Genomic DNA, 24,541 nt, shown 5'->3' with positions numbered 1-24,541 from the left:
CATACTGTTTTTCCCTAGTGGCTGCACCGGTCTGCATTCCCACCAACAGTGCACTAGGGTTCTCTTTTCTCCACATTCTCATCAGCACTTGTTTGTTGATTTGTTGATGATGGCCATTCTGACTGGTGTGAGGTGATATCTCACTCGGATTTTAATTTTCATCTCTCTGATGGCTAGTGATGTTGACCATCCTTTCATATGCCTATGGGCCCTCTGTATATTCTCCTTGGAGAAGTGTCTGTTCAGGTCCTTTGCCCATTTTTTTGATTAAATCTTTTTTAAAAGTGTGGAGGAAAGTACAAGTTGCCAGGAACTCTGTGTCAGGAGGTTTAAGGGAGGAGTCAACATAATGGTTATAGCTAGTTTTACAATTTCTCCCCTTCCCCAAAATAATGTAATCCAAAAAATTCATAAGATGTGTTTTTTAAGTTCTTGCTTCAAAAGCCAAATAGCAATGAATTATTTTCCGAGGAAATAGAGATATTTCCAGGGCTTGAGAAATTGTGTTATATTGAAAAAAAGAATTCAGTTGTGTTTTTGCTATTTCTTGCACATTAGTTTCGAAGAGGTAGGAAGTCTTAGCCAGCTGAGTGGATCCTCCTTTGAGTGCCCTTAGATATGCAGATTAATTTATTCTGTGACCTTGTGTATGTACCCCATGTGCTCTTTTATGCATATAGTATTGCTAAAATGTTGGCTGTGATTACTTTTTAGAAGTTAAAAATAAAATTATAATGGAAAAGTAGGTTAGTAATAGTTACCTTTGGTCATGTAATCACATTGTGGCAGGAAGGCTTTTGGGAAGATAACAAATCAACCTTATGGGAAATCTAGAGAAGCTGAGGAGAGATTTAGACTTCGCTTTCACAGAAATATTTTATGCAATCTAAATATTTATCATATTGTCTTTAAATGTAATACTTGGGATTACAGTTTTTAGAAGCTTGTCTTTTCATGTAGTAAATCAATCACATAACTAAAATTAAGTTTTATTTTAAGAACTATCTTTTCCTCTGTGCCTGTATCTTTACTGCACATATATTTATGCACTGGCAGTGCTCTATTAGCCGCAGGAAGGCCATACCAGTTTAGGCAACATTTTTAGGAAAAGTTTACTGAGGATATTTTGAGAAATTTGTTATTTTCTCTTCATCTATAAATTTTAAATTTATTGTGAAGCCATTTTTTCTGGTGATTGAAGTCAAAACAATGCTTTAAAAAATATGATTTGAACTCCCTTTTTGTAGTTCACTTTTAATTTTGAATACTATGAAAATTTTGTTAGTATTTCTTAACATTTAAAACTGAGCTCTCAATTTTCCTACGCATTCCTTCTAGAGCCTTCCGCATCTCAGTAAATGGCACCATTATTTACCCAGTCGATCAAGTCAGAAATCTAGAGACATCGTTAATTCTTCCCCCTCCTTATCCCCCATATCTAAAATATCAGCATAATTCTTCTTTACCTCCAAAGATACTGAGCCATTCTCTCACCTAACCTAGTCTTTGGCCTCTTACCTGATGCTCCTACTTCCACTCTGGTCAACCTGTAATCCATTCTCCAAGTCATCAGCAGGCTGATCCTTATAAAATGTGAATCACTCCAGCTTAAAACATACTAATGGCTTCCCACTGTACTTGATTTAAATTCAAGCTACTTATTGTAGCCTGTAAGTCTTACCCAGTCTTGTCTCTGTATCTCTCTCTGACTTGTACCATGCGCCTCCTTCTCCTCCCAATTCTCTAAGCACCAGCCACTCTGCTGTTCATTCTTTTCTGTACCTTGCGTTATTTCCTACTTTCTTGTCATTTAAGTCTTGCTAGCATGTCAACATTTCAGAGAAGCTTTCCTGGCCTGCTATTTAAAGTAGTCTCCCAGGTCCCTCTAGCCCATCATTTTCTTTTAATTTTTTCTAGTATCCATCTAGATCTAAAATTATTTTGTTCATTTATTTATTGTTATTTTTCCACTTTCCAGTCTTCATTAGTCCTATGGGAATAGAAACCACTTTGGTCTTTATATCCCTGTCCTCAGCATCAGAGACAGTGCCTGATACATAGTAGGTACAGCATATACAGGGTGGGGCAAAAGTAGGTTTACTGTTGTGAGTACATGAAACAGTTTATTCTTATATGTTAATTATTGTGTTATTTTCCATATAAACAAATAACTGTAGATCTACTTTTTGCCTCACCCTATATATTTGTAGATGAATTTACTATTTATAAAGTAACAATCTATTAATTTCAATTTTGCTCTATCATCTCAATTTTAGGTAAAGGTTCCAAGGGGTTCAGAGTGAACAGTTTAGCAGAAAGTAAAACAAAGAGGATGAAAAAACCTAGCAAAACTAGAATTATTATAGATCATTTATTGGCTGTATTTTAGAATAATATTTACTACGAAGCTCTGTTTAAAATGTTTGCCCATAAAACAATGTTATATGCCAGTATAAATCGATCTGAACATACTCTTTTATTCTTCTATAAAAGTATTGGGTGTTAGTAGGCAATCAGTAGTAAATTATGTTACATAGTTAATTGCCTGAGAGTTTACCTAGACAACTTAGATTATTTTCTTTCTTTTCTTCTTTTTTTTTTTTTGAGATCATAGGCTTATGCCCTATAAAAACAAAGCACACATGTTAATTTATGCAACATAACCCACAAACCAATCGCTAGACCTTCGAGACTGTCTTATTAGGAAGACATCCAGTTGCAAGGCATTTGACATTCTTCTTGCTTGTAAATTAAGCATCTTTGATGAGGTCACAGACCTAGTTTAACTTTCAGATGAAAACAAACTTTAAATGAAAATAAACTTTAGAGACAGTTAGCTGCACTAGTTTCTAGTCTGCCACTGAGCGTTGTGATTTTCCTTGAATTGTGATTTTTCTCCTTAAGATTACCTTCCTTGTCATTAAAGGGACTGCATTAAGTTCACTTTTAATTTATCCTGTTCATTTGCATAAACACAACAAGAGCAGCAAATGATCACATATGATCTTTAAGTCTGCTTTGCTGGAACTTACACCAGGAACCTTTAGGGTGACCTTCAGTCTGCCCTTCAGGGCACAGAAGCTGAGCCACATACCTGCCATTCAGCCGTGCCTGTAAACACCTGTCTTTTCCAAGTCCTTTGGGTTTTCCATTTTGCCTCAGGGTCCCCTCTAACCATCTTTCAGGAAAGCAACCTTTGTTCCTTCCCTGAAAAGATTGCCATGAACCGCACAACCAAGCAAGGTACCAGGCCTTTTTTCTCGTGGGCTTTTATCATCTTCGAAAGTCAATCCCAGTTGCTCAGGGCTTTGGTAACAACCAAAGCCCAAGCATGTCTCCTTTAGGCATGACATTCCAGTCAAAGTCTTGGTTAACAAAACCTTTATTAACAACTGGTCTTACTAGTTTTATGCAAAGAACCTTATGTCATTACTTCTTCAGAATGCCAAATTCTGGAGGGATCAGGTAGGGAGAAAAATATACAATGTGAAGGAAAATCCTTGTCCTAATATTCACTAAAATTCCATTTCCATACTTTACACTTTCTTATGTTCACTTTCCTACATGTGAAGTTTTTTGTAGGGAGGGGTGCTGGCTCATTTATTTATTTATTTTGCCTTCATTTCCCCCCCCCCACTAAAAATTTTTGTTTGTTTGTTCTTCTATTACAGTTGTCCCACTTTATTCCCCATTGCTCTCCTCCACCCCTTCTCCAGTCAATCCCCGCCCCATTGTCCATGTCATGGTCATTTATAGTTCTTTGACTAGACCCTTCCTCTTCTTTCCCTCCCCCCTCCCCCCCTTGTCAGCGTTAATCTGCTCCTTGTTTACATGCCTGAGGTTCAGTTTTGCTCATTTGTTTGTGTTGTTCATTAGTTTCCTGTATTAGGTGATATTATATGGTATTTGTGTTCATTGCCTGGCTTATTTCGCTAAGCATAATTCTCTCTAGTTCCATCCATGTTGTCGCAAATGGCAGGAGTTCCTTCTTTCTTTCTGCTACACAGTACTTCATTGAGTAGAAGTACCACAGTTTTTTGATCCACTCATCTACAGATGGGCACTTAGGTTGTTTCCAGCACTTGACTATTGTAAATAGTGCTGCTATGAACATAGGGGTTCATAAGTTCTTTTGTTATTATTGATAGGTACTTATTCATTGTCATTTTTCCCCTTCGTACTTGTGTTCCTCTCGGTCTCTCTTTGTTTCTTCATCTTCTTAAAGCAGACCTTTCAGCAACTCATGCAATGCTGGTTTGGTGGAGATGTATTCTTTTAGTCTTCTTTTGTCTGGGAAACTCCTTATTTCACCTTTCATTTTGAATGAGAGCCTTGCTGGGTAGAGTAGTCTTGGCTGTAAGCCTTTGTTTTTCATTGTTTGGAATATTTTTCACCATTCTTTCTGGCTTGTAGTGTTTCTGTTGATAAATCTGATGATAGCCTTATCGGAGCTCCCTTGTATGTTATTAGCTGTTTCTCTCTTGCTGCTTTTAGGACTCTCTCTGTCTTTCAGTGTTGCCATTTTAATTATGATATGTCTTGGAGTGGACCTGTTGGGGTTCATCTTCATTGGGACCTTCTGTGCTTCCTGGACTGGCATGACTTTCTCATCAAGTTAGGGAAGTTTTTTGTCATTAGTTTTTCAAACAGGTTTTCTATCCCTTGCTCCTCTTCCTCTCCTCCTCCTTTCTGTGATATGGATATTATTACAGATATTAATGGATATTATTACAGATATTAATGGTTGAATAAATCTTGGCAATCCAAATTTCCTGGATGACCACTGTGAACATTAACCATTTTCCCTATTTAGCTCTGATCTCAAGTTTAGGGAAAACAGTATTTTCCTTGTTTGGCTGTACAATCTTAATCCCAGTAAAACTTGATTTTAATCTAAAGAATCTCTGCAGTTTAGCACAAAAATTCTAAAACAAATATACTCTGTATAGAGAGAAAAAAAAATCCACAATATTTAAAATGTTTTCTCTCAGCAGAAGCACCTTGCAACTCTATAAAAATAGCACCCTCATGTTGCTTATTAGGCAACCTTGTAGGTGACTCTTTATATTGATATGTGGTCTGATTGCCTAACTCAGGCAATAGAGTCAGAACTTTCTATTTCACTCAGGTACAACAGAGATCTATATATGACAAGGCATTGGGAGGCCTCATAAAAACCTAAAAGTATTTGCCAGTTTCTTTCAGGTTAGAACCCAGGGACTGATACCACTGGAAATCTAGAGCAATTAAATCTATTAGACAATTCACTAAGATGCAAAAACATACATACATATATATATATATATATTACTAGGGTAGTATATATACATACTACCCTAGTAACAAATGATTACTATTTCAACTATTTAAGAAACTAATTGAAAAAGATACCACTACCTAAAATGGACTTAAGATGTATACAAAAATGAAAATGTCCAGTTTACAATCTAAATAACTCCAACTACTTTAATGGGAATAAGCAGTGAGATAAAAGAAAAGCCAATTATGATGACGTAAAATATGAATAAGGGTCTGGATCACATCACACAAGTTTATAAAAGATTCTTAGTTGTGATTCTCAATAGTTTGACATTCTTCACAGTTCAGATATATAATGGTGCATCTTTATAAACTGATTTTTCAATAGATTAGAATGCAAATGAATTATTTTCATCTTCTCAGTAGACCAAGCAGTCAAAATCTAAATGGAAATGTCCCTAAACAATGTAATCCCATCTTGACCTAAAAGTATAATAAGCATTTTTGATCTTACAAATACAGTTCCAGTACTGGACAACAGTTTAAATATGTTAAAATTTTAAAACTTTATCTGAGTTCTTTAATTATGGTACTTAAAACCTGGGATAAATATTCAGAATGCCTTCTCTGAAAACAAATGTGAAAACACAAAATTGTCTAGGCTGCTATATTAGAAATGAAGTATGACTTCTAAAATCTTCTTTGGGAAAACTTTAGAGAATTGTTTTAGGATTTAGCTAAAGAATCTAAGACATAGAAGCTATCAATAAGATCCAGGAGAAAATAAAGAATACAATTTCTGAATTGAAGAACACAGTAGAAGGAATTAAAAGCAGGCTAGAGGAAGCAGAAGATCGGATCAGTGAGCTGGAGGACAACGTAGAAAAAATTCCCAGACAGTGCAACAAAATGAAAAAAGAGTGAACAAGACTGAAGAGGTTTTAAGAGAGCTACTGGACAACATGAACTCTTTCAATGGGGCAAATAAATACACATTATTCTTCCAGTTATTTTTTTATCAGTAAAATGTTTTAACCACATTAAAATATAATAAAATTCAAATTATAATGAGCACTCACTTTATTTTCTTAAAAACAGGTAAATTTCAACAGTGACTCTTAACCAAATTCATGGAAAAGAAATCTATGATACCTCTTCATGTTTTTAAATTTATAAGGATTTGGTGTTGCATTTTATAGACATTTCTTTCCTCTCAGAGGTAATTTGAGTAAAAGATTACAAAGACAAAAAAAAAATTTTTTTTCCTGCTATTTCTTCTTTTGCTTTCATTTAAGCTTTCAGAGTCACTATGAAGACTAGAAAAAGATCATTCTTACTACTTCATTATACAGATAAACAAGTAGAGTCCTGGGAAGTCACTGAATATGTATTGACTTATCAAACATACCACATTTAGATAGTAATAGTACCAAATCCTGCTATCATGTCATTCTTTTATATCATGTGTGCTGTGTCCCCACCTCCCAACCCCAGCAGTTTGCATCTCTCTTCCCCTGAATGAAGACTGTTTCCCAAGGTCAAATAAGATACCTGTCTTTGTACTTCTGTTCCAGCTGTGCAGCTTAGAGGCCTTGTACTTCCTTAAGTTCAGTCTGCTTGTTTATAAAATTTAATGGTATCCTGTGGTTTCGAACTTAAGATACTGAAGTATTAAAAGTATTTACTAAGTATTTTTCTTATTTTTTATTTTTTTATAGTCAGGGGAAAAATCTGATCAATTGCAAATAAGTGTAGTTTCTCTGACTTAAATAATTTCAAGCCCTTGCTGTTGTGATTTATGGTCTGTTCTTCTGGTATTTTTAACTCAATATTTCTCTTTTATATAGGTTACTCACTATAAACAGTACCCACCCAACACAAGCAAAGTTTATTCCTACTTTGAATGCCGTGAAAAGAAGACAGAAAATTCCAAAATAAGGAAAGTGAAATACGAGGAAACAGTATTTTATGGATTGCAGTACATTCTTAATAAGTACTTAAAAGGTATTGTTTGTCTCAGTACATTTAAAGCATTGCTTTTATAATTTTTCTCCAGTGTTGTTATATTCTATTATCTGAAGTATAACTTTTTGAATTGCCCAATTTTCATATTTATTTAATTAATTTACTTTAGGAGTTCTTTTGGAATTTTTTAAAAAATCTTTAATTTTGAATACATTTAGTCTTACAATTTTGTGTGGGTGCTTGGGGTTCTCAACAGGAGAAAGATTTTCTGAAACTAATAAGTTTAGAAAAGTCACTAATTTTCTAAGGCTAGTCTGGTTTATTAATAGACTTTAGTCATTGATTCAAAATAAAGGATTTGTTACTGACCTGGGAACTCATTTTGAATTATGGTACCAATTGTAATATTTTTATGCTAGTCAGTTTTACCTTAAAAGCCCAATTTTCAAAACTACTTCTAACTATGAACTTAGTCTCAAATGCATATTAAAGCGGAAAAATGCCCAAAATAATTCCCTTTCCTTTTTACTTGAAAGTCCATTCCTAGTCTGTTTTGTAATGTTATTTCTAGGAGATGAAACAGTTCCCAAGGGTTTTAAATATTTTGGAAATTTTTATATCTAACCTTTTCAAATAAAAATAATCAGAATTAAATACAGATTAAGTTGAATTTTATGTAATAACCTTTTTCCATAATCTTGGCAATTTTAAGATTAGAAAGTTCAGATATATTATACTACTTGAAAACCTACTTGGTATCAAAAGTACTTCACGAGCAAGACTACCCAAGATATTTTAAAGGAGTTTACTAGTGATCTTATTTTGAGAAAGTTACCAAAGACTGATGTCACACTTCAATTCTGTAGCTCAAAAACTTCATAAGATGTTAGTTATTAATTATAGCTGAAACATATTGATTGCCTATTGTAGGCCAGCATTATTCTAAATGCTTCATATGTTGTAACTCATTTAGTCCTCACAACCACTCATAAGTAGGTATTCTCCAATTTTACCCTCATTTTACAGATAAAGATAATTAACTAAAAGTGTATTTTGGGTACAAAAATGTAGTATTTGTGAAAATTGTTGGATTAACAGCCCTGAAAATTGTTGGATATCTTTTATGAATAAAGTGAGAAGTTTCACTTAGAAAATTATCTATATCAAAGGCTTACTCTCTCATATTTGAAGGGTATAGAAATTAGTAGGAATAGGAAAGATATATTCTTAGAAATTAATTTATTGTGGTTTTTAAAAAATACTATCCATATTATAATTTCTTCTGCACATTTACTTTTCAAATAAATTAATATGCTTAGACCGAGTGATTTAAAGAGCAAAATCATTTTCTGGTTTTGCTGTTGTCTGTGGGTGAGTTGTTTGACCTCTCAGATCTTGCTTTTTTTAATCCATAGAATGGGTGAAATATCTAGAGACATTAATCCTGTGACACCTCAACAGTTCACAGAATGCCTTTTGAAATATAAACAGATGTTTATGCTTTCAGGTAAAGTAGTGACCAAAGAGAAGATCCAGGAAGCCAAAGAGGTATACAAAGAGCATTTCCAAGATGATGTCTTTAATGAAAAGGGATGGAACTACATTCTTGAGGTAAAAACTGGTTTCATGGTTTGGTCTACTATTTTGGTTTTGCTTTTACTTCAAAATTTCTTGCAAACGTGTTTGAATAGAAGGATTAGACTGTAATTGCAACTCTTTTCCATCTATGACCTAAGTATGATGGCTATTTTAGACATTCTTATGAAAAGTTAAGGATAACATTTAAATCTTTTTTCTGGTGGCAAATTATTAGTGTCTAGAATCCACAGCAGGTCAAATTTGTTATAATACAAATGAATTATTTAATTAACTAGCATTTTTGAAAGAGAGGTGATTTAACCCTTTCTTTGAAAATACACTAAGAAAGGGCATGGTTATTTGGCAACATTATAATAACATCTACATTTGTCATTTCTATCACATAAGTTTAGCTTCTGTAAAATACAAAGAATTATATAAAAATAGGTCACTGAACGTCACCTGTTGAATGACATAAATTCATTATTGTCTCTTACCAGAAATATGATGGGCATCTTCCAATAGAAGTAAAAGCTGTTCCTGAGGGCTCTGTCATACCCAGAGGAAATGTTCTGTTCACAGTGGAAAACACAGATCCAGAGTGTTATTGGCTTACTAATTGGATTGAGGTGAATGATTTTGTTTTTATTTCTTATTTAACAGTAATTGAAGTTGTAAAACCCATTCAACAGGGGTTCTAGTTTTTTAAATGCTACTAATAAAGTGATGTTACCTTCCACAATTTAATAAACCTTTCCATTCCTCAATTTCCTCATTTATAAAATGATAGTTGGACTAAATAATCCTTAAGGTTCCTTCCAGTGAAATCTAATATTCTGAGATTTTATCTAAACCAAATTATTAAGAATTATAACTGTTAAAGCTCATTTGGCTTCCATTTTATTTGTTGCAATTCTAAATGTATATTATCATAGAGAAAAATTAGAAAAACGTGATAGGAACATTTTTAGTAACTTACAACAATTTTTAGATATTCTGTTCCAGTTAGACTAAAAGAATTTTGTTCAAATTTTTAATAATTGCTTTCTTTATTCTTAACTAATCAGTTAAGGGCCTAGGCTCTGCTTCCTGCAATTTCTCACCTAAATACATTTAAGATTGACTAATTATTTTGATTTCTGAGGGTAAAAGGAGGTTGTATTATAGACTCTGAGTTTAGATTACAAGGCTTTTTGTTTGTTTTTCCTTGCATCTATACCTAGGCAGTCATGTTTTTTCACGTGTTTATAGTTTTGATATTAAATATCTACTTAGCTCCTCAACAGCTTAATTTACACTTGATCATAGCCAAAAAGCAGAGAAGTGATACCAGCTTAATTTATATTTTCTCTAAAATAATCTGAAAAGTGACTATAGAAATACCACATTTCTTTTTGAGAGGTGTTTACCTAGTGCATAGAACTGACTGTCATATTTATTACTTAAACTAATTTGTTGTTATATTATAAAATAATACATTTGAGGTTTATTTTTAAAACTGGAAAAGATTTAGAAAACGAAGTCCAAAAATATGTTTGAAATTCATATTTTTGCTAAGTTGACATGAAATTTAAAACTTTCATATCAGATTCTTAATGGGCCATCAACTAATAATAGGCTAATGGGTTCAAAAAATTTACAGTTAACTGAAGTGGAGATTTTAAATTGTTCACCATTATGTCTTTAAACTTTGAATTAACTGTGAACTCAAAAAAAAAATGTATCTTTAGTTTTTGTATAGTTGTTATAATATTTGTACTGTCCAGTATTTGATTTTAAGGGGATGGTATTATAATAAACACAAGATAGAAGGGTTCTTAACCACATAATCTAATATATCATTTTATGTTCACTGACAAAAGATCCTAGACAGATAACTCTCACTGTCAAAATCATCATCTTTGCATAACCTCTTTTTCACTTTTTCTTCCTGGTTTTCTGATTGAGGAGTTAGTCATTCAGTACTCTTTCCTTGTGTCTAATTGTCCTCTGTAAAGCAGATATTTATGGACATAAAGAACTAGTTCCCAGTCTGCCTTGCTTCATGTACATTTTTACTTATCCTCTTCAGAAAGTCAAAAAACACTAGCCTTAAAAAAGGATTGTTTTAATAATAATTATTGTTTTGGCTTATTTCACTGAAAAACCATAAAGTAAAAAATTTTATATATAGACATCTTAGAACAATAGTTTGTTAGAAAATTATAAATATTTTTCATTAAAAAATTTTAAATGTAATGACTCAGTGGATTGAGCATTGGCCTGCGAGCCAAGTGTTGCTGGTTCGATTCCCAGTCAGAGCACATAACTAGGTTGCACGTCAGGTCTCCAGCTGGGGGTACGAGTGAGAGGCAACCACACAGTGATGTTTCTCTCCCTCTCTCTCTCCTTTCCCCTCTCACTAAAATAAATAAACAAACAAATTATTTAAATTAAAAAAAAAAATTTTAATGTAAAATCCAATATGAGACTTAGATTTTGAAAAGAAGTACATCGTTCTTTGTTTTTATTTGCTTATAACCTGAAACAACTTATGTCAAGTTTATCTTCTATTCTTCTAATATATATTATTTTCTATAAGTTCAGGTATTTTTTTCTAGGTGAAAGCATTTATGGTCTGAAAATTCCTTATTGTTGTTTCTGAGCAATCCATGTTTTATAAAACAGTGTTTACTCTCAATACCAGGTCTCTAGAAGAGACTGGGTTTTTATTTGGGGTTAGAGGAGATTCATTCTACTCTTACTCATCCCAAAGTTTACCACCTTATAATATGAAATCTTTTACCAAATTCCATAAATTTGTTATTTAAAAACTTGAAGATTGTTCTTAGGCAATTCTTGATTTAAAACATTTTAAATAATAGTAGTAAATAGTGCTCCTTCCAATTCTCCCTGTTTGTGTTCAAAGTTATTAATACCATTCTTCCATTGTTATTCACCATACAGTGACCTTTAAAACCCATTAAAGTTATTGAATTGCTTTATCAATTTCATTGTTAGTGCTAGAAGAAATTATAGTCTTCAAATCAAATTTCAAAATATATTTAAGAGAGCCTGAGGGTTCTGCAGTAGTGTCTCAGACTTATGAGGGGCCAAGGATTGAGCACGTTAGGCTAAACTTACCAGTCTCTGCCAACCAAAAAACAAAAACCATTTGCTGTTAAAAAGAAAAGATGACTTTAAAAACCATTACATTAATCAGATGCCCTCATTTTACACATGGGGAAATTGAGCCCTGGGAGGTGAATGGACTAGAGTTGTGGACAGAGTAGGTCCAGTCCCCTTTCTGCTATACCACACCATTTTTTATTCTTTAAAATTCTTCATCCTGCACAGTAACATTATAATAAACACATCTGAGATGAAATTTGCAGGTTTATTTAATTTAGTCTTAGTTTTCAGCTAAAAATTTAATCTTGATTTGTATGGGCAAATTGCTGTTTTGGAAGTTTCCAACAAGGCCTATTTTTATTAGACCTTGGATTAACCCAAACTAACCTGCCTTTTTTTTTTTTCCCTTGCTTACACCTACAGTGATCTTTTTTAAAGGGGACTGATTTTATTAAGAGTATAATTTAAGCTGATTTTGTTGGACTATGGAAAGGAAATGGTGATGTGAAGGATCACTGTGTCTGATAGTTATTTCCTTCCTTCCCTGGCATTTTTCGAGGGGTAAGGTCAATCTTCTACCTTTATAACTCAACTAGAGTTGTTCACACTATGTTTTATCTTTCTCATACTCCTAGATAATATCAATCTAAGTTAAATTAAAATGTGAGAATTGATTGAATTAAATTCAACAAGTGAACATTGATTGAGTTCCAGCTATGTGCAAAATAATGCAGGACACAGAAATTAGGGCAAGATATGTCTTATTTAAGGGCCTTTGCAGGACGAGCAATTCATTCTTAACTAACCACTAACGTAAGTAAGAATCCTAAATTGGTGGCAGGAAAATAGGTAATTCTGTCTAAGGAACCTGAGTTGGAAAACATATTGGGTTGGCCAAAAAGTCTGCTATGTTTTTTCTGTAAAATAAAAGATACATTTTTCATTATCAGCAATAACTTTATTGATTTGGCTATTTTGAGTATGTCAGCTAACTCCCACTATTGGCTTTTAGTGGGTAGAGGCCAGGGGTGCTGCTAAACATCTTCCAATGCATAAGATATTCCCATAGCAAAGAATTCTTTGGCCAACATGTCAATAGTACCAAGAAACCATGCAAACCACTTTTGATACACTTGATCAGTCACAGCACCTTCTCCACACACTATGCAAATCTTTTTTGCATTGCAGTTGCGTTTTCACCTTTCTTGATTAATAAAGCATAATACACCAAAAATGTGGCAAATTTTCTTTCATTTTCAATATTAAAATGGCTACACAAAAATTCTCCGATTTTGGTAAGTTTTTTTTTTTTTTTTAATGCTGATATGACATCTGTCACAATACAATATAACAGAATTGTTTTAAATGAAGTTAAAGACAACTAAGCCCTACTAGAGCCATCATACAGAAAAAAACAAAGGAACTTTTTGTCCAGCCCTATAAATGAGCTTTAAGAAAGGAAAGGAATAGCTGAGCAAATGGCACAATATTTTTGAATGGCAAATAGCCCAAAGGGAACTGCAGCATAAAAGTGGGAAATCAACCTTTAGATGGTAAACAAAGCAAGATTTTAGGAAGCCTCAAATTTCCATACAAATTGGCTTTTTCCCTCTATGGATGATAGTCATTAAAGGATTTTAAGGAATAACAGGACCTGAGTAAAACATTGCTTTGGGATGATAATCAGTGGTATGAAGAGGAAGTCAGAGAAACTAAAGATTAGAGGTAGGATAATCATAGGCAGTGACAGTGAAATCAGAAGAGTAATTTCAGAAACAGTGGTTAGAGAGTAAAGGTTATTGGTTATAGAGTTTAAGTTAGTAGTTGCTTTAGTTTTCTATTATTATTTAACAAACTATCCCAAAATAAAACAGCTGTTATTTCTCATGATTCTGTGTTAACTAGATGGTTCTCTGCTGCCCTTGCTTAGACTTTTGTATCCGCATGCAGCTGAGGGTTCAGCTGGGACAGGACAGTCTAAAATGGCCTCCCTCCACATCCGGGGCCTCTCTGAGATAGCAGGGACTGCTGGGGCTCTCTCAGTAACCTAGGTCCTCCACAACATTGTAGTCTCAAGGATCCAGGGGAACGAGACCTGTAAAACCTGTTGAAACAGTAGCTAGAAAGTCATACAATATGACTTCTGCCACATTCTTTTGGTTAAAAGCAAAGCATAAGTACAGCCCAGAATCAAGGGATGAAGAAACAAATTCCATCTCTTGATGAGAAGAGTTGCAAAGATTTGGGGCCATATTTAATCAGTCATAGGAGTCTAATGCTACAGCTTTTTTGTTTGTTTATTTTTTCATTTTATGTGACTGAGTTGGAAAGTCCAAAGTTTAAATAATCTTTTATGTTTACTTATTTATTGACTACTTAACCTGGTATTCAGTAAATGATAATTTTGTAAAACTTAATTCGTACATTAAGTAGCTTTTTGATTGAGCCAAACATTATTGTCATTTGAGGTCTTTCTGAAACAAATTTGAGACTGCTTCTAATAACAGACTTGTCTGGTTTATAAACTAAAGATGTAAAATTATCCTATTATGGAGAAGGAATGAATTCCTAAGCCATAGTAATTAATATATTTGTCATGATTAAGCATCAGACTTACTTTGGAGTTTACTGGCAGCCAAGGAAAAAAAGAAAACCAAGGTGCAGTTCTTATCAGAGAGCAGGAACCTAACAATTCTTTCACGTCCTCGTTTGGGAACTTACATAATAGGTACTAAGCATAATGTAGACAGTGACCTCGCAGTTTTACAATACATGCAGAAATGTTTCATGTGGCCTTCTTATAATGACTTCTGATAAAAACCATGGACATAAAGTATAACTCAGTGAATAAAATTGTCTAGTGCTAAGCAAAAGTATTCAAGTATATAACCTACCAATAGTCATTTAGCTGTTAAGGAAAAATTAGATCCAAGTCTACCTAGAGGAGTAAATGAATAATCTTAGACCCATACCATAGTGTTCAAGGTGTAGTCCATGGACCAGCGCTGGTCCATGAACTGTTTGATGCAGGTTCATATTAAATACAGAAATCAAGGATAAGCATTTAGAAACTTTTAATGATAGTTTCCTCACCATCCAAGTGTGTATGTATCTTATAAAACTATTGGTCCATGACAGATTGAAAATCTTTTTAAAAGTTGGTCCTTCATCACAGATAGTCTTTCTAACTATTATTTGCTGCTTTGGAGATTTGGGTAGAAATGTGATGATCTCAACTGTTAAGGGCCTGATGTGCTTTTCTTTCATGTTGCTGATTTGAGAGCCGAACTATGCACTGTATCTGGAATGCATGTGTTGGCATCCTGCTATACAGTTGAAATGTCTAAATGGTATTTCCGGTAGTGTGGAAGTGCAGAACATACCTCCAGAGAAAGCTAGGATTTTCCTGAGAAAGAACCCAATATTTTATGTATTAATAATTGTGCTTAATTTTATTACTACAGACTATTCTTGTTCAGTCCTGGTATCCAATCACTGTGGCCACAAATTCTAGAGAACAGAAGAAAATATTAGCCAAATATTTGTTAGAAACATCTGGTAACTTAGATGGTCTGGAATACAAGCTGCATGATTTTGGCTACAGGGGAGTCTCTTCCCAAGAGGTAAGAAACTGAAGTAAACCTATTTGAATAAAATGTAGATTGCAGTAAATTATCATTATAAACTTTCTGGGAAGTTACGAGGTTGATGTTGGTCTACATAGGCCACATTTTGAAATTCCAGACGTTTAGGGAACAGATAAAGTACCTACTGTGTGTTAGGCTCTGTCGAAAGTTCATGGAATATAGCCTTCAACAAATGTTTCTATGCTTTATATATTAGATGAGAGGGTGAATAGACTGACAGACAGACAGACATAATAAATATAGCCAATGTCAGATAGTGCTACAGAGAAGCATTGGGCAGAGTAAGGGAGAAGAGAGTGATGGTAAATGGAGGTGGGTCACTATTAAATAGTTCCCTTTGAGGAAGTAACAATTGAATCCTTAAACACTTAAGAAAAACTATCTTTGTCATAGGAACTATTATCTCTTGATAATAGTTAAGTGCTCGCTAAGAATAATAGAAGACAGTAATTCTTTGGCAACTATATGATCTATACCTTAAGTATGGGTCTTTTTTTTTCTTTTTGGGGATTTTGGTTTATGGTTTATTTTTCAGACTGCTGGCATAGGAGCATCTGCTCATTTGGTTAACTTCAAAGGAACAGATACAGTAGCAGGAATTGCTTTAATTAAAAAATACTACGGAACTAAAGATCCTGTTCCAGGCTATTCTGTTCCAGCGGCAGAACACAGGTAAAATTCTGTTTTCATTCTCTAGTCATCTAAACATTTGTTTTCTATAATTACTAAGTTTTTTCCTTCATGTATTTGTAATTCAGTAATATTTTGCTTAACTACATAGCTTGTGTTCGCCAGTAAATCTTCATGAACTTAAGCAATACAAATTCATTATTTATATTTTGTAAAAAATTACTATCAGGGAGGTAGAGAACTTTTAACCATCCTAATAGAAACAATTTAAGAGCCTTTTTCCAACTGGTATTTTGCCATATAGGTTTTTCTTTAAAGGACTTTTTCAGCTGCTCTGTTGCCACATGCAGATAGATTTTATATGTTAAGTCTAGAAGCACTCAAACCTGATCACTTTTTTCCTTTTCCCTGCTCTTCTACATGACTTCACCTATCTTTGCCTTGGAAATTGTCACCTAGAGCCAGTACCCTCAATTGTAGATGAGCAAGTAAGCCTTTTCAATGAAAGGAAGAAAGTTCAGATTCTTCTTTTGATTCCTTATCTAATCTTACTAAATCATCTCAAGTTGAACTAGAAGGCAGTTGCAATCTAAGCAGCAGTTGGTCTGATCCTAGAGTTCACTTGTTTTTAAAGGATATGCCAGATATATGGTGGTGGGGGAGGGCGGGTTTGTAGAAGAGGGTATGGAGGAATAAATAGTAATAGAAAAAAACAATAAAATACAAAGCAAACAGAGGGCTTCCAGCTAAGATGGAGGTGTAGATAGACATGCTGCACCACCTCCGGACACAACCATAAGAATAATTACATTTACAGTCGTCGGCAGCCGTCCGTCTCGAGAGACGATGGTGTAGCTTCTTAAGAGTCTATCTGCACCGCCGAGAATGGCTGTGCAGTCCGACTCGGGAGTGACACGGTATCTGTCTCCTCCCGTGTTGAATCGACATCTTGCGATGACGCTGAAGCTACAGAGCCTGGGCAGGGTAATATGGAGGGTCTGCTGTTGCCCATGCAGCAGACCCCCCCTCTCTTCGCAGCTGAAGGGTCCAAGGGAAAGACGGAGTCAATACAGCTTGGCTTCAGGTGCGCTGCAGGAGTTGCCGGTGTTGACTACAACGTCAAACCGCCTTAGGGACTCCGGCTCCGGATTTTCTGTCAGGGTTTACTCCCTTAGCCTTTCCCCTGAAGAGGTATGCCGCAAGGCAGCGGAGGTTTTTTGGAGTCAGAGTTTTCCTTCTCTGATGTACCCTGACTGGAAGATCGAACCAGCGACACTTAGCTCGCAGGCCGACGCTCAATCCACTGAGCTAAACCAGCCAGGGCCACATTTACAGTAGTCCCTCTCTATATTGCAGTTCACTTATTGCGGCCTCACTGTATCGCGGGATTTTAAAGAATATTATATTTTTAAAAAATATATTTAATTATCACAGATTTTTCGCTATATCACGGGATTTTGCAGTACTGTATAGGTATGTTATTAAAGTTACATAGGTTTAAGAGTATAGAATATGTTTAAGAATATAAGTAGTGTTTATAATGTGGAAAAGGTTAATAAGGGACTGGGAAAGGTTAATAAGGGACTGGGAAGGGTTTATAAGTATGTGGGAAGGGTTTATAAAGCCTTAAAAAATATGTAAATACTAAAATAAATGTAAGGTTCCTACTTTGCAGATTTTCACCTATTGCAGGGGGGTCTAGAATCTAATACCTGCTATAAGTGAGGGAATACTGTACTTCAAAGCAAAAAACAGCCAGAACTGCTAGAAAATCAAACTGTACAGAAGTCTGACAGCCAGGGATTTAAGAAGAAATATTCATTCAGACAGGTAGAATGGGTGGAGACAAGGAGCCGGGGTGGTGTGGTGGAGGCAAGGCAGGGGTAGCAGGCAGAACAAGCAGTCCTGCATTCATGTGTGGCAGATAAAGACAGGAGAGACATGTGGAGAGTGATCCCAGCCCCAGGCTAGACCAAACAGCTCATGGTTCCAGCAACAGGCAAATAAAGCTTCATAGCTTCTGACTGTGAAAATCAGTGTGGGTTGGAGCAGCAGAATAAACTGCCCTTCTCTCAGGAGAGTCCATATAGAGGGCACCCATGGTACTAGAATATACACAGGGTCACCCACTCTGGGGACTATCACCAGGGCAACAGCTAGAGGGGCACCAGTTTCATATAGGAAGTAGGTGAAGTACCTGGAAAAGGGATGAGTGCCAAGCAAGCAGCATTTGTTCCCTCTCTGACCCCTCCCCCACATGCCACCACAAGGCTGTGAAACAGGTCACACTGACGAACACCTAAGGCTCTGCCCCTTACAACATAACAGGTACAGCAGCTCTACCAAAGACACAGAAGTAAACACAGGGAGGCTGTCAAGTTGAGGAGACAAAGAAGTATGGCCCAAATGAACAAAACAAAACTGTAGAAAAGGAACTAAGTGAAATGGAGACAGCCAACCTATCTGATGCAGAGTTCAAAACACTGGTGTTACAGCTGCTCAGGGAAACGATTGAGTACATCTACAAAATAAAGGAAGAAGTGAAGGTTATACAAAGTGAAATAAAGAAAAATATACAAGGAACCAACAGTGATGGGAAGAAGCCAAGATTCACACCAACAATTTGGAACAAAAGGAAGAAATAAACATTCACCCAGTACAGAAAGAAGAAACAAGAATTGAAAAAAACGAGAGAATTAGGAACCTCTGGGACAACTTTAAATGTACCAACATCCGAATCATGGGGGTGCCAGAAGAAGAGGAAGAGCAAGAAACTGAAAACTTATTTTAAAAAATAATGAAAGAAATCTAATTTCTTCTTAAATCCCTAATTTGGCTAAGGAACTAGACATACAAGTCCAGGAAGCACAGAGTCCCAAACAAGTTGTACCCAAAGAGGACCACATCAAGACACATCATAATTAAAAGGCCAAAGGCCTAAGATAAAGAATCTTAAAAGTAGCAAGAGAAGAGAGTTACCTACATAAGACTGTCAGCTGATTTCTAAAAAGGAACTTTACAGGCAAGAAGGGGCTTGCCAGAAGTATTCAAAGTGATGAAAAGCAAGGACTTAACAACCAAAATTACTCTATCCAATAAAGCTATCATTTAGAATGGAAGGACAGGTAAAGTGCTTTCCAGACAAGGTAAAGCTAAATAAGTTCATCATCACCAAGTCGTTATTATATGAAATGTTAAAGGGACGTATTTAAGAAGAAGAAGATCAAAACTGAACAGTAAGATGACAACAGACTCACAGCTATCAACAACTGAATCTAAAAAACATAAAGGAAACAACTAGAACAGGAGCAGAATCATAAATAGGAGATCATATGCAGGGTTATCAGTGGGGAACGGGAAGGGAAAGAATGGAGGAAAAGGTACAGGGATTAAGAAGCATAATTGGTAGATACAAAATAGATTTTAAGAATAGTAAAGGATATGGAGAAGTCAAGGAACTTATATATATATACGACCCATGAACATGAAATAAGGGGTGAGAATTGCTGGAAGGAAGGGGAGTAACCAGGCAGAGGGGGCAAAGGGGCAAAAAGGACAACTGTAGTAGTATAATCAATAAATATACTTTAGAAAATGAAGAGTAAACAGACTATCATGCCAGTGCTTATTTCTGGTTCTTATAATAAATTTATTTGCTCTTTGGGGAGGTTTATTAAGTCCTACTTATACTTGAATATTGCAAAACCAGTAATGAATTTAGAATAAACCTGAGCTTTAAAAAAAAAAAAAAAATTCTATTTGTTAAGCACTTGTTTTATACGATGCAAAAGCTAAACTTTTATTCAAATCTACTGAGTGCTACAAGGGACAGAAAGATAAAAATCTGACTGTCTTCAGGATAAAATAGTACAGTAGTGACATTCTGCTCTGTTTATTAGGTACTTTTAAAGAGGTACAATTTAAGTGTTCTAGTGATGCAAGGGAAAGGAAGGAAGAATTGTATTCCGATGGCAGAATCAAGAAAGGTTTTATAGAAGTAGGATGTGAAATCTTGACTTTGAAGGAATGGTAAAATTTAATGGCAGTCACAGGGAATTATTCATTCTCTAAATGAATATTTACTGCATTGTCTGCCATGTGTTGGGCATTGTCCTGAAAGAGCAGAATGATAGAGGAGACTGAATGTGTTGAGGGAATCAGGGATAAAACATTGAGACTGGAGGGAACATAAGGTAAACTGGGAAGACAGGTTAGTGAAGACTTTCAAATTTATGCTAGGTTATTCTAATTCTGTTTTCAAATGGGAGTGGGCATTGAAGTTTTTGAGCAAAGAAGCTATGTCAGAGAAATATTTAAGGAATATTGTTTTGATAGCAGGATATATTTTGAATAGGAAAAGAGAAATGAGAAGGTACGAGGCTTTATGGGATGCTATTACAGCAGTTATGAGAGGTGACAAGGTTCAAAACCAAGTGGCCAAAATGAATGGAAAGAAGCAGATAAACATGAGCAATGGCTTGGGAGATGAAATTGCTAGAACTTGATGATTTGAATTGGGGCTCAGTATAGAGTAGATTGAGCTAACATTTATGAGGATTGCCATATTAGTAGGGCCTTATTGAATACCACATTTAAGACTAGTAAAACTGGGAATATTTATCAACCAACAATGGTTTTAGTGTTAACAGTATTTTTATTTCGGACTTAGATGTATTTTTAACTTAATGTAGTATCCATGTGTTAGACTCTTGACTTTTGTTTCAAAGTAATAGCATCATGAGTACGGTACTACAAATCCGAGAATAAAATAGGGCATGTTTAGGTCTTTCACGTTAAAACAGTGAAAATCCATTTTACTTATACAATCACATATTTACTACATTTATAAGTGTTCAGGTGTCCTTAAATATAGAAGTCCTTTAAACAACAGTATAGTGAGTAGAACTTTACAGCTTACATACCAGGTGGCCTTGGGCAAGTCATTTATCTCTCTTTTTTTTTTTTTTTTAGTTCCTCCATCCAACGAAAGGAGGAGCTAAAATTTTACATCTTTAACATCAGGTCATTGAGAATAAATGAGCTAATATCTAAAATAACTTTAAAATAAGAGAACTCTAAATTTTACAGCACTGCCATTGTTATAAGTATTTTCTTAAGGAATATATGATTCTGGATTTAGAAATACTCAGTTACATAACTTTTCCTTCAAACTTGGGAAAGGTATCTAATTTGGTACTGGAAATTGGAATGTTAGCATGAGTAGAGTTCATTGAATAAATATTTTTCATTTCCATGCACCAAATGCTAGAAGAATAGGTGTAACAAATGGATTATGTAGAGGGTGCTTTAGGAAATGTCTGGAATAATGAGATAAGGATAGTCATCTTCCTACCTAACAAAGTGCATCTGGAGTACAGGAGCAAAACCTGGACTGGGGTACAGATTTTGGAGACCCTCATCACAAGGTATTTTTAAAAGCTTAGAGTGTTTTTCATACATGGAAGTGTATAAAGGGAGACAAGTGCCCAGATCAGAGCCTTTGGTCAGATTAAAGAAAGGAGAAAGCATAGCATCTGTTGGAGACTGAAAAGCAGCCATACTTCAAAAAAAAATTGAAACGTGGGAAGTGTCATTGAAGTCATGGGAGAGAAAGCTTCAGGAAAGTTCAAATGCCACAGAGAAAATAAATAAGATAAAGGCTGAAAACGAACAATTACATTTGCTAGACATGATAAACACAAATAACAGATTAGATGATTGATACAATGCCAGTAAAACAACTGCATGAGCAATGACCTCTAACTGTAGGGTTTTTTTTTTCTTCAATTACAAAGCTCTCCAGTACTGATATTCTTTGCTCTTAATTATCTCCCTTATAATGTAGACAGTAGCAATTTTTTTTTTTTAATCCTCACCTGAGGATATTTTTTAAATTGATTTTTAAGGAGAGAGGAAAGGAGAAAGACACAGACACACACATGCACACACACATCAGTGTGAGAGAGAAACATCAGTTGGTTTTCTCCCATGCGCGCCCCAACCAGGGATCAAACCCACAACCTTTTGGTGTGCAGAACAACTCTGACCAACTGAGCCACCAGGCCAGGGTGACAGTAGCGGTCTTGATATGAAGAAGGGGCTTCTCTTCATCATGTCTTAATTTTCTCTTAGCCTGCAGATGTTTATGTAAATTAGAGAGTTGGCATTATAGCTACTGGCAGCCTCTGTAGTAGTTAGAAGAGAGTGTTCACCATATGAATAAGCAATTTTTCCATTTCAGACTAGAGTAGCATCTCTGGATAGTTAAGTCTTTTAACCCTGAATTGTATATGCTCTGCTATCCCCAGCATACCATTGACAGTACAGAAAAAGTTGGTTACTTCAGTCCTTCAGCAAAAAAGTAAAAATGAAATGACAATTTCAAACATAAGTTAGTATGATTCTTCAAATAGTTTTGAGATAAACTTATACCTACATTGGGTTCCATAGTAAATGAATGGGTTATCTTCTCATTATTTTACTTATGAAAATGGGGTAGAGGCAAAGACTAGAAAATTCGGGAATAAAGAAAAATTGGTTGGCATGAGGAAATGGCAATTTTCAAATTCATTCTGTTTAAGAATTTGAAAAATTATAGGAGTGGACAAAAGTAGGTTTACTGGTGTGGGTATGCAAAACAGTTTATTCTTGTATTATTAATTATTTATTATTAACCTACTTTGCCTACCCCTGTATTAGAAAACCCACAATACTTAAATTACATATAATTAATCTGTTCAATAAGAGGAACCATTATTGAGGACATTATAAAAATCACTGTAACCATTCTTGCCTCAGAAACTCTCACACTTTATTTCCCATTAAATTATGTTTGGCACAAACTAAATATTAAAATTTTCATTCCCTGGGCATATGTTAATTAGTAGTGGATAATCTATAAATGAAATAAAGGACTTACTGGCCATTTGAACATATAATAGGTAAAGTTAGTTGACTGTGTGTATCTGTGGTATAGCTTACCTTTAAGTGTAAGATTTTGAAAGATAAAAAGATCAAATATATGTCTGCTATTATTGGTATGTGGTTTTGAAAATTCACAGGCGGGAGCTAAGTGCTTTACATTGTCTAGCAAATAATGGGAGCATGTGTTCTTTCTAGCATCTTGGCATAATGAATAGAGTGCATTTAATAAGTGCTTTTTAGTTCACTGAGTTTAAATGAGTAGGTTTAGGAATACCCTCCAAAAATTTGAATATGACTTAAAAGCTAAAATAACTGTTTGGGAAGAATAACATTACTTTTAGTCTTTAAAAAAATTATTGAAGGGGTGGTTTGGCCCAGCTATTTAACTAACCTGATGTGCATTCATTAAACTAAATCACCCACTTTCTCTGCAGTGTTGGTGGTATAGTATAGTAAACATGAGATGTGATTCAGGAACAGGTAAGGTATCTGCCTAAGTAAATCTGTATTTTCATTTTGTTTTCTAGTACCATAACAGCTTGGGGGAAAGACCATGAAAAAGATGCTTTTGAACATATAGTAACACAGTTTTCATCAGTGCCTGTATCTGTGGTCAGCGATAGCTATGATATTTATAATGCGTGTGAGAAAATATGGGGTGAAGATCTAAGACATTTAATAGTATCAAGAAGTACAGAAGCACCACTAGTAATCAGACCCGATTCTGGAAATCCTCTTGACACTGTATTAAAGGTAAATTTTAATACATAACTTGATTATTAAAATATCTATCGACCAGCTACATCAACACTACTTTTGATTTTATTTATACATTCCATTTCAGAGCTCTCTGGACCTTCCTTTAGGGCTGCAGCCAGAGAGAGTAATAGATTTGCCCAACGTCACACATTAATAACAGAAAGGATACCCAGAGTTATGGGTTATTTATATAAACTGTCAAATACACAGTTAAGTACTGTTGATATTTTCTACTTTCAAAATTAATTAATAGCATTACCATTTTAAGGAATTCTGTGATTTGGTTACCAAGTTTATAGTTTGTTTATTTTCCTTTATCACAGATATTGCTATACCTTTGAAGTTCTTAGTCCAAAAGAAATATATACAAGATGATGTGATAAAAGATATTGTTGAAAATACTCTTCAAGTAGTGATTCTTTAAAGGTACATCAGTCCTCAGTGTAGCAGTGTTATCTACTAGTGGTCAGGACTTGGTTTGCCTTCTTTGAAAAGCAGTAAATAAGAGCAGGTTATTTGATCTTTACTACTAGAAAAATATTGTTAGGTGCTTTACTTAAGCTGTCATTTAATCTCTATGAAAAACCTATGATAAATGTTACATTCTCTTTTTATAGACAAAGAAACAGAGAAGTTTAAGTAACTTGCTCAAGGTCATATAATATGTA

At 34.7% G+C, this 24,541-nt stretch overlaps 1 protein-coding gene across 1 annotated transcript in view; it reads left to right on the top strand.

The window, feature by feature from the left end:
- NAMPT (nicotinamide phosphoribosyltransferase) overlaps positions 1 to 24,541 on the top strand; it is a 39,325-nt gene that overhangs the window by 4,577 nt on the left and 10,207 nt on the right. Inside the window, exons 2-7 of the mRNA XM_090287334.1 lie at positions 7,107 to 7,263; positions 8,732 to 8,835; positions 9,303 to 9,431; positions 15,378 to 15,536; positions 16,096 to 16,232; positions 23,642 to 23,867. Of these exons, the coding sequence (XP_090143460.1) occupies positions 7,107 to 7,263; positions 8,732 to 8,835; positions 9,303 to 9,431; positions 15,378 to 15,536; positions 16,096 to 16,232; positions 23,642 to 23,867 (912 nt within the window). The remainder of the gene's footprint in view (positions 1 to 7,106; positions 7,264 to 8,731; positions 8,836 to 9,302; positions 9,432 to 15,377; positions 15,537 to 16,095; positions 16,233 to 23,641; positions 23,868 to 24,541) is intronic.

Source organism: Furipterus horrens, unplaced genomic scaffold (genome assembly GCF_987537825.1).
Source record: "Furipterus horrens unplaced genomic scaffold, mFurHor1.1.pri manual_scaffold_9, whole genome shotgun sequence".
NCBI lineage: Eukaryota > Metazoa > Chordata > Mammalia > Chiroptera > Furipteridae > Furipterus > Furipterus horrens.
The sequence above is the reverse complement of the archived record's forward strand: the minus strand, read 5'-3'. Positions and strand labels throughout refer to the sequence as shown.